We start from the raw sequence: 11,172 nt of genomic DNA, 5'->3' as shown, positions 1-11,172 counted from the left end.
TTCCACTTTTTTTTGGAGTGCCATTTGAGGTACAGTATTTCAGTAGTACAAACTGTGAACATTTTGGATACCACAGACTATTTTTGTACATTTCAGCTGATAGTTGCTGTAAGTATGATCATTTTTGGATGGGTTGATAAATTCTATGCATGTGAGAGGTTAATTTTCACTGCATTCTTAGCTACCATATTTTGCAGATGGCTAGATCAAGAGTGGTTTTCTATTCTCTCGCTACTGCCCTGCACCTTGTATCACTGGTCTTCAATGCCATTTACTTAATAATATGCAGTTATTGAAATGACTTCATCCTATCACCCTGAAGTTTATATTATCTCATTGTATATCAACTGTCTGAGCATGTGCACTTTGTGTATGGTGTAAGGATGAAGACTGAAGCATAATGACACAGCTAAGATAAAGGAACACTTATCCCTAACATTAAAGAAAGGAGAAAGTGATGTAAAGTATTCTCATAAAAGTGGATGTAAACAGGTATCAATTGGGGGTATAAGGGAAGTTTGTAGCCCCCACTTCTTAAAGGCTATGAAGTATTGAATATTAAACATATCTGTCCCACAGAGACATTTGCACATATTTTGCATGCACACACACATGTAGATATATACAGTACAGTAATTATTTCTGAGCGGAATTCAGGGTGATTGCGTGTATTTGGAGATTTAACACTACTACTACTACAGAAAATATGCAAATTAGTGAAATGGCGATGGGTGAAATTTTGCCCAAATTGACCTACAGTTTTCAAAAATAACTCCCAAGAGTGGTTCAGTACAGATGCTTGAGAGATAGTGCACATCTTCAACAGTCGCCAACTAGAACGTAACGCTCGACGTGTCCAGTTCCTACCCTCACAAGGCTCTTCAACTTCGACACAGAACAGATAGCCAGGACTTTGGCCACATCGAGCTCTTCGACTCCGCCCGCATTCAGAGCACCCTGCTCTACGACTCACCCTGCATCCGAGCTCTCTACCCTGGACCTTGCTCAGCTCTCTGCTCTGCTCCAGGCTTCGTCTCAACATCTACGACACTACCAACAAACCAACTGCTGTAACCAAGACTACTAAATAAATATGAAACCCACTAAACTGTGTATCTAACCAACCAAATGACGTAACATAATCGTACGTTACAAGCATTTTACCGAATATCTGGGTGATAAACGTATACATTTCTTACTTTACACATGCAGCATGTTACCAGATGTACACACATACTTTTTATGACTAGGTAGACACAGACAACTTGCAATAGACATTCGGACAACTCAACAAAGTTACAATCTTAGTGCTCTGCTACTCTTCCCATCATTTCTTGCCCTCCCACACTCTCCATTGTTCTTTCCCATCCTACCTTGCCCGCTACCATCCCCTTTCCTTCTCCCAGTCCTTCCTGTATTAGTAGCAAACATATTCATATATATATGTTATCGTCCAGAAACATATTTGAAGGAAGTATAATAGTCCAGAGAACTTGTGTACATTATGCATTAGTATCAAAGGACAAGATTATCCTAAACATGCATAAATGTAGTGATCCATTAAGTGGTTAATTGATCCATTTAGAGTGCCTAAAGAGCAGAACTTAATCCCCAATGCAAGCACAACTAGGTGAGTACACTTGTGTGTACACGGGGGGGGGGGGGGTCTAGTGTACAAAAGTGCCGGTGTGGTGATGGCTTAGTGGTATACGAGTCGACCAGTGAAGGCTAGTGGTGGTGTACGAGTCGACCACAACAACAAACATGGCGAGCCTCCTGCCGGAGTTCGAGCAGCAGTTCGCAGCCGTCACCGCAGATATCACCTCCAAGATATGTCACATTTCTTCAAGAGAGTCATGTGAGCATTCTTAGCACATATTTGGGCGGAGGTACTGTGGAGGCTTGGGATATTACTCGACCATGAGACATGTTTCATTGAAAACACGAGAGAGCCCTGGACTGTAAGATGAATTGTTTATATATATATTTTTGCGTTCTTACTATTACAGTAACACAAATACCCAAAAATAATAATTTCAGTGAAGATTTACTGTGAGGTGATCCATATTCTGTAGCAGGAGTCAGGGGACCTTGATTACTCTACCAGTAATCTATGTTCAAATATCCCCAGACTTGAAAGTAAACAAAAACAATCTGATACTAATTGCTCTTAAAATGAGAACTAGACTTCTTTCAAATTTAAGAATTAATAAGACCTTAAAAAAAGCCACACATGCTGTGATAATAGCACACACACGAAATTAAAATGGATGAAGTAATGACCAGACCTGATGACCAGACCACACACCAGGAGCTGGAGGAACGACAACCGTTTCGGTCCATCCTTTTAACTTTAGCCATGACTGTTGACTGATAAGACTAACAGGCTTCCTGTTCCTATATATTAACTTATATTAATTTAATTTGGTATTCTTTATTTGTTAAATAGGCTTTTAATTAAATGGCTGAAAATTGACCAGGTGCAGTTTATTGGTAAGAAATGTAGGATTCCCGATCCTAGGTATCAGCTGGACAGTACTGAACATTGCAAATTCATTCACAATCCTATGCAATTCCTCACTCTCAACAAACTCATGATCTGCTTTCCAATCATGCCAGTAAATAATTCTCTACCACAATGCACCTTACTCCCACCGCTGGTGTTTCCTGACTTTGCCCCCAAACCAATTCATTCCTCTATAGTTCACACACTTCCTGTACTTTTCCTTATACTGTACTGTACATGTATATAGTACATGTTCATGTATACTGTACATGTACACTGTATACTGTACATGTTCTGCCCGAAACGCTGCGCGTGCTAGTGGCTTTATACAAGACTGTAATTACCATATTTGTATCCTCACATTCCTTATGTACATTCTTGTATATGCATAAATAAATAAATAAATAAATATAGGGTAAACTTAGTCCAGTCATCAGGCACCTCACTTTCTGCCATATTGACATACCTGAATTTACCTGAGGGCCACTATTCTCTAGTGGCCTCAACAAAGACATGAATTCGGTGAGTTCAAAAATTGGCATTTACAGTTTTGGTGGAATAGGGAAGTTCTATGGGTTTATAACCCTCTGAGTGAAAAAGTATCCTCCTGCTTTCTATTCTACCTCACACCCATATCTCAACATTATCTGCAGCTATTTAATCTATACAAGGAGCATTTTCCCTTTCTAATATATCATAACTACTGTAATTTACCCCCCTATCCTCCTCTGTTCCACTGGTCTCATTGCACTTATCCCAGATTGTTACAGTATCGCCTTTTGTTCACTCATGCAACATTTTGCTTTCTGGATGCACTTGATGAAGACCTGTGTGTGTACTTCTAGCCGTTCCTTCTGACAGGCCTGATTGAGTGGATCTTCTGGGTCTATTGTAAGAGGTACATGATTTTTATATTGTACAGGTATAATGTATAATACAGATATAAGTACAGTATTACTGTACAGGTATATATGTATAGTAATACAATACAGCATAGGATGTCATAAATTTGTATGCTACCTGGGATAGTTCTGGCATCTTCGAAATTCTCACCACTCTTATCATTTGGTACAACCTCTATATGTGTACCAAATTGCATCAAAATCAAAATGGGTGCCAGAAAATTTGCCCAAAATTTGGGTGAACTGACAATAGAATGACTCGACAGTTTACCGCGCTGAAACAACCAAGAATTACTAAAACAAGCACAACTAAAATCTATAAATATTTTTAAATAAAATTAGGTCATAAAATTCTCTGAATGAGGCTACAGACAACCTTTTGTGAAAGAGGTTGTCATGGTTACATAGATTTTCATATTCTCTACATACAGTATATTGAAGAAAGTTTTATTGTGATCATTCCATATTAATTAAGGGACGACATTTGTGGTAAATTTAAGTGGATGCCAAGTTGTCCTTAGATCCCTTAATAATTTATTTATTTTCAATTTTAATGAGAACTCCTAGTCCTAAAGTTTTAGTCTTTAATGGTTTTCCTGCCCGAAACGCTTTGCGTAATAGTGGCTTTAGGCATTGTATGTACTAGCTCTATCTATAAATCTATCAATTTTGTAAAATCTCTTGTATGTATGTACCTTACCGGAATAAACATTTATTTATTTATTTATTATTTATTTATTTAAATTTTGTTTTCCTTCAGCTGAAAGAATATCCCTAATACAAGATGTGGAAAACCTCACGGAAGAAGCAAGAGAACTGGTGAGTCCTAAAATGTAGATTGTGTTGCAGTCATAATTAATGCTTGCTTAAATATTGTGAGTTGTGCAAATTGTGTATTATAACATTGTGCAAATGTGGTATTATCAAATGTCAGATTTGCTACTGACACTTTCTCCAACTTCTTTTATTTTTTGTATATCTTATATACAGTATCTGCATATGTAGAGCTAGTATATTTGCAAAGTTTGAATTTTTGTTAGTTTTATACCATGCTTTCTTTAGGTGGTAGACTTGTATAGTGGAACTGGCCAATGACTAGTGACTGCCTAACACTATCCCAATCAAAAAGTGTCATAATTCTATGGACACTTTTTTTAATTAAAAATTGCACCAAAACAGTTTAAGTAGCAATTTGCTCAATACATAATTGTATTTTCTCATGTTTTAATTCAAAGTAGCTGTACATGACTAGCTCACTAACCCTTTGACTGGGACACTGAACTGTATTCCACTTGATTCATAACAGACAATTTACTCCTTTGATGTAATTGAGTTGTCTCAAGCTAAACATTGAGCTTCCATGTAGTTGCTTTAAAACTGACTGGGGAACATTTCATATTAAATCCAAAATGTAGTGGTTTATTATAATTTAGCCATTAGTTAGCAGTGATAAGGAGCAGGTCTTGTTTCCAAATCATTAAAACAAAAGTCCTACATAGGTCCTTGTGTTTATGAATGACTATACTTTACACATGACAAAACTGACAACTGTCAAGCTTTTCTCACAAATATTTGCACCTACTTTCAATATTCAAAGTGCATTCCCTATAGGAAAAAACTGGCCTTCCATAAAGCATAGCTGAACTGAGAAACTTTTCCTTATCATCTCTACTAATGCAGTCGCCTCAATTTCTGGTAGTAAAGACTGCAGCATCCTTTTCAACATTTACTGCTGAATATCATATGGCCATTCACTTACCAGTTTACAGTATATATTGTATTTAGACTTGGTTTAATTTTAAGTAGGAGGCTAATATCCTCTATTTTGTTTTGAAACTTGAGGATATTATAAGAGATGAACTAATGTGTAGGGGGTCATGATACACCATTGATTATTGTCCTTAGCTGGAGAGGATGGAATTGGAAGTACGAGACTTGGAACCAGTACAAAGGGAGAAGCTGGCAGGAAGAATAAAGAGCTATCAGGTTGAGCTGAAGCGCTTGGAGGGGGAATACGCGCGTGTGAGGGCCATTACCACAAGCGAAGGTCAGCATACTGATCAATTTATCATAAAATTCACCTTTATTCATTCTCTTATAGTAATCATGTATGTTTTTAAAATCATATATTGATGCAAATGCATATTGGGTATTGTTGCCAACTATTAACTGCAATACCCATTCATCTTTAATCTTAAATAATATATCCAGTATAATTCATGTGGGGTATAAGTATGTGGAGTATGTGCTCATCAAAGTGGTTGTAGGTTGATTTTCCTTTGTCTTGAGAAGATGTCAGCTTGTATGATCAGGAGTGCAAATGTATATAACTATTTGGTGATCTTGTGCAACTAGGTGATGTAGTTCAATTGCTCAAGAAATATAAAAACATCAATGCCTTTATACAATATATTGTATACTGTTCATGTATGTATGTTGAACAGGTAGCACGAGAGCAGAACTCCTGGAGGATGGGTATGCTGGTGTGAGTGTTGGAGAAGAACAGCGACAAGCACTCCTGGACAATAGTGAGACTTTAGAACGTGCAACTGTGAGGTTGTCACAGGGACACAAGATTGCTCTGGAAACAGAACATATAGGTGCACAGATACTAAATGACTTATACAGCCAAAGGCAAACCATCAGTCATGCACGAGAAAGGGTAAGAAATTAAGTTACAGTTCTCTGTAATGATTTATAATGTATCTCTTGGGGAACTTCCCTTTCCCAAGGAGTGGCCCATGTACAGGTGTTCCTCAGACATTTTGCATGTGTGTGATTACTTGTATCAGTATGTGATTATCTGTACATTACTGTATGCAGTTATAATATAGAGAGAGCTATGTATGGTGTCCTATACCCTTAGTTTAGTAGTTTAACTTAAATATTTTAAGCTTTCGGTGGTTTGTTACATGATAATATTTAGCTAAAATATGCTGTGTTGAATAAAAACACTAGCTTCCTATGCATTAAGTTCATTGAAGGTCATACAGACAATAGGACAAATGGTTACATGCTATAAAAATCAGATGTGTACTGAATGCATTGCACCCAGCTAGTACCAGATGTCAAAGAAAATGGTATCTAACTTGGTCGGTACCCAGTAACAATTAGTTGCAGCTGGTGGGGAATTACTTGCAGTGCTTTGGATCTCTTAAGTGCTTCAGAACTCTTATCTTCATTCTTATGCTTTGGCACTGGGATTTGCTTACACTGGTTTGTGCAGTTTTCTTGGGGTGGCTGTGTGCTAACCTTATTCTCCAGGTGTTTTAGGAAATGTAAACACTTGCCCCCTTACCCATTGCCTTGGGTATGGTGTTTTATTGGGAACACACCAACTACTGTATGCTGCTCTCACAGCTTGACTTCTGCCTTGAGTGTGCCAGCTGGAGTTGTTGATTTAGTTCCCTTGCTTCAGATGTTCATTATCTCATTTTTTTAATGGTTGATAATTATATAGAACCTTGTGTAGTTTCCTTTTTTTTTTTTTACCTCAGTGACCGCCCTTGCTGTCTAAACATGCTTCTTGTTTGAGTCAATAGATTTTCACCCTAATTTTTATACTGTACTTGTACTGACAGTGGACTGCTATCTTGCCTGTTTACTTTCTGCAAATGCGGCTTATGAGGTGGCACTTTTCTTGTGGGCTGACGTGTGTGTGGGTGTGTGTGTAATTACACAAGTGTAGTTACAGGGTGAGAGCTACGCTCGTGGTGTCCCGTCTACCCAGCACTCTTTGTCGTATAACGCTTTGAAAGTATTGACGGTTTTGACCTGTACCACCATCTCACCTGACTTGTTCCAACTGTCTACCACTCTCTTTGCGAAAGTGAATTTTCTTATATTTTTCGGCAGCTTTGTTAGTTAGTTTAAATCTATGACCACTTGTTCTCAAAGTTCCAGGTCTCAGGGAAGTCTTCACTAACATTTTATCAATTCCTGTTACTGTCTTGTGTGTAGTGATAATATCACCTCTTTTTCTTCTATCTTCTAGTTTTGGCATGTTTAATGCCTCTAATCTCTCCTCATAGCTCTTGCACTTCAGTTCTGGGAGCCACTTAGTGGCATGTCTTTACACCTTTTCCAGTTTGTTGATGTACTTCTTAGATATGGGCACCATACAACCGCTGCATATTCTAGCTTTGGTCTAACAAAGATCGTGAACAATTTCTTTAGTATTTTGCCATCCATTTATTTAAAAGCAATTCTGAAGTTAGAAAGCATAGCATAGGCTCCTCGCACAGCGTTCTTTATGTGGTCCTCGGGCGATAGATTTCTATCTAGAACCACCCCTAGATCTTTCTTTATCAGAAGTCTTTAAAGATTTCCCACATAATTTATAAGTTGTGTGGGGTCTATGTTCTCCTGTTCCACATTCCATTACATGGCATTTATGCACATTAAAATCCATTTGCAAAATGGTGCTCCATATACTTATTTTGTCCAGGTCTTCTTAAAGGACATTACAATCATCTAAGTTTCTCATCTTTCCTATTGTCTTAGCATCATCAGCAAACATGTTCATATAATTCTGTATTCCATCTGGCAGATCATTTATATAGACAATGCACATTACCAGTGCAAGAACTGAACCCTGTGGTACTCCATTTGTGACATTTCTCCAGTCCAATACATTGCCTCTGATTACTGCCCTCATTTTGCTATCAGAAAATTTTTCATCGATGTTAGAAGCTTACCTGTCACCCCTCCAATATGTTTCAGTTTCCAGAACAACCTCTTATGTGGAACTCTATCGAAAGCCTTTGTTAGGTTCAGATATATGCAGTCAACCCAATCATCTCATTCCTGTAAAATCTCAGTGGCTCGATCACAGAAACTGAGTATATTCAATACACTCGGTCTTCCAGATCGAAAACCAAACTGTCTGTCTGTCTGATATTACATCGTTTCTCTCCAGGTGTTCTACCCATTTAATTTTAATTATTTTTTCCAATATATTGACTATTACACTTGTCAATGATACAGGTTTATAATTGAGGGGGGGTCTTCCCTGCTGCCACTTTTGTAGATTGGAAGTATGTTAGCCTTTTTCCATGTGTGCATGTGTGCAGGTACATTGCTTTTGCCAGTGGAGAGTCTCAGCAGTGTTCCTCACTATGAACTCTGAGGAGAATATTGAGATTGGTCCTCTCCACTCATAAGAAGTCTCATTGAGGCATTTGTTTTTCCTGATTTGGTCTGACCACTAATTATTCTTTGTCTATGCCACCTTCACTGGTCACGGCATCTAAATGCCTTGGGCTTCCATCCATGCAGGCACTGGCATGGATGTCACTGAAGGCAGTGTTTTGTGCATCCTCCCTTTGTATGAGATGAACCTTTATTTCAATCTCAGGGAGGCCTGCCTGTTGGGCTTTGCATTGTTTCTGACCCTGTTTGAGGCTGTTCCAAAGTCAGGTTCCAAAGCTGGCCCCACCACCTTGATTGAGGCAGAGCCTAATTTGTGGCCCCAACTTTACCTATATACAGTACCGTACAGCATTTGTGGGACTCGAGCTGCACTCATACACTGTAATAGTATGTGGCTCCAGTTGTATCCATGTGATGGGGTATTGTATAGCTTCAATGTAGTCATGTATTGAATAGGCATTATTTTTATATCTGGTTCTTCACTACATCTTTAACTTAAACTTGCATTGTAAATTTATAAAGGATTATTAATTAAAATGGTCAATTAAAAATATACATACCGGCAAGTAATTCATAAATATTTCTTTACAGTTACGTGAGACTGACGTAGACTTGGACCAGAGCTCAAGAGTGCTCAACACTATGCTACGACAGGTATTGCAAAATAGATTTATCTTGTATGCTGTTTTTATTGTTGTAGGTGTTGTCATAGTGTTTGCAATCTACCTCGCGGTTAGAAGAGGATGAAGTAATAAGGTTTCGTTATTATAAGATTTTGATAAGAATTGATAACGGTATATTACATGTAACCATTAAGCACTTAACATGCATCTTTCATTATTATAAGTTGACTAAAAGTTCTTAGAACAATTTTGGAATTGCAGTATTTAAATGTAATCTCTGAGTGAAAGCATATTGGAATTTTCCCCATTATAAAAATATAAATAAATATGTTGTGAAAATTACAAATACACCATTAAAGTCAAAGAAAGAAACAGAAATAGAAATGGCAGTAAATGCATTAGTCTTTATTTACATCAAACATTAGTCATTCATTAATGTTAGATGTGTATGTGAATTTTTAATTGATGTTTGTTCAACAGAAATATTGTGACTTGCCAAGGTGTTACGTACTGTAGATGTTTCTTGTGATATACTCCAGTTGATGAATCAGAATAATTATAGAATTTTAAGCACCAAATGTTTTATTGCACTTGTCATTCCTGTACAGTATTCATCCTGACTTCCATCATATAATTAATTATATGTTTAATTACCTGATATCAAATAATTCACAACAATAAATAAAAAAAATAAAAAACATTAATTTTGATTAACAGTTTACAAACATTAGTGTTCTTTACTGTAGTTAAATGTTAAGAATATTTGACCATAAGGAAACCATTGTGGCCTATCTATGTGGACATTGTGGCCAATGTCAAGCAGCTCATATTTATACCCGACCAAACTCAATCACATACATGTCTAACCTTAACTTGAAACAATCCAATTATTGAGGAAATTAGTAGGAGCCATGAGGAAGATTCCAACCTGCACACTAGGGACTCCCAAGCACCTGCCTTAGACCAGTTAACCACGACATGCTCATCATACATCTTGTTAATGTGATTTCTTTGTGCAATCCAGTTATTCTTTGTCTGATGTATTACTTGATAATTTGGTAAATAGATAAACATCCCTATTTCCAATTAAATATACTTTTATACATCTATTAAGTATTGTTATATTTCATACCTTATTAATATTCCTTTGTTATACAGTTTCATCCATTTCTATACTTCAGTTATTGTCATATCACTCTTACTCTTTGACTTTCTAGAGAATGTATGTTAAGCTTTTTAATCTCTCTTCATAAGGAAGCTTTCTAATTTGTATGGTTACTTTGTCATCCTTTTCTGTACTCGTTCAAGTCTACCTACCTTGTGCTGATTCCGAAAATCAACGTCCTCGCGGCCTGGTCATTGACCAGCCCTCCTGGTTGGTGGTCTTGTCAACCAGTCTGGTGGACGTGGCTGCTTGCAGCCTGATTTATGAATCGCAGCCAATTTTATCAGGTATCCTTTGAAGGTGTTTATCGAGTTTTCTCTTGAACACCGTGAGATGTTGGCCAGTTATATTCCTTATGTGTAGAGGGAGAGTGTTGAAAAGGCTTGGGCATTTGATGTTGATACGGTTTTCTCTCGGTGTATCTATTGCAACTCTGCTTTTCAATGGGGCTATTTTGTACTTCCTGCCATGCCTCCTGGTCTAATGTGATGTTATTTCCATGTTCAGATTTAGAACCAGTCCCTCTTAATATTTTCCAGGTGTAAATTATGCAACCCATCCTCCTGTTTAGATAGTATCTATTGTGACAATCGTCAGTAATCAGAATTCGTATGTGCTTAGTTTTTAGATAGTATGGAATTCTTTTACAATAAATGAAGCTAAAACACAAACCTAAGTATTTCTAGGCCTAGTATAGCGCACACATGTACTAAGTTAGGGCTCAGATATTGTGTATTAGGCCTAGGGAGGTTAGGATAGTGCTCTGTCAAAGCAACACAAGTAAAAAAACCAGTTTTCCTGTTTGTCCAACTCAATAGTTCAGAT

The 11,172-nt window shown here is 37.3% G+C and overlaps 1 protein-coding gene across 1 annotated transcript; it reads left to right on the top strand.

Annotated features, from left to right (window-relative positions):
• Positions 1–1,705: 1,705 nt before the first annotated feature.
• LOC123767930 (Vesicle transport through interaction with t-SNAREs 1a) lies at positions 1,706–10,295 on the top strand. The gene is made up of 5 exons (XM_045758089.2): positions 1,706–1,858; positions 4,169–4,227; positions 5,314–5,455; positions 5,853–6,070; positions 9,151–10,295. The coding sequence occupies exons 1-5, from the start codon at positions 1,765–1,767 to the stop codon at positions 9,304–9,306; spliced, it is 669 nt and encodes a 222-aa protein (XP_045614045.2). The 5' UTR covers positions 1,706–1,764; the 3' UTR covers positions 9,307–10,295.
• The last annotated feature ends 877 nt before the right edge of the window (positions 10,296–11,172 follow it).

Source organism: Procambarus clarkii, chromosome 58, assembly GCF_040958095.1.
Source record: "Procambarus clarkii isolate CNS0578487 chromosome 58, FALCON_Pclarkii_2.0, whole genome shotgun sequence".
NCBI classification, from domain to species: domain Eukaryota; kingdom Metazoa; phylum Arthropoda; class Malacostraca; order Decapoda; family Cambaridae; genus Procambarus; species Procambarus clarkii.
Note: the sequence above shows the minus strand (reverse complement) of the source record. Positions and strands in the feature narration are given on the sequence as shown.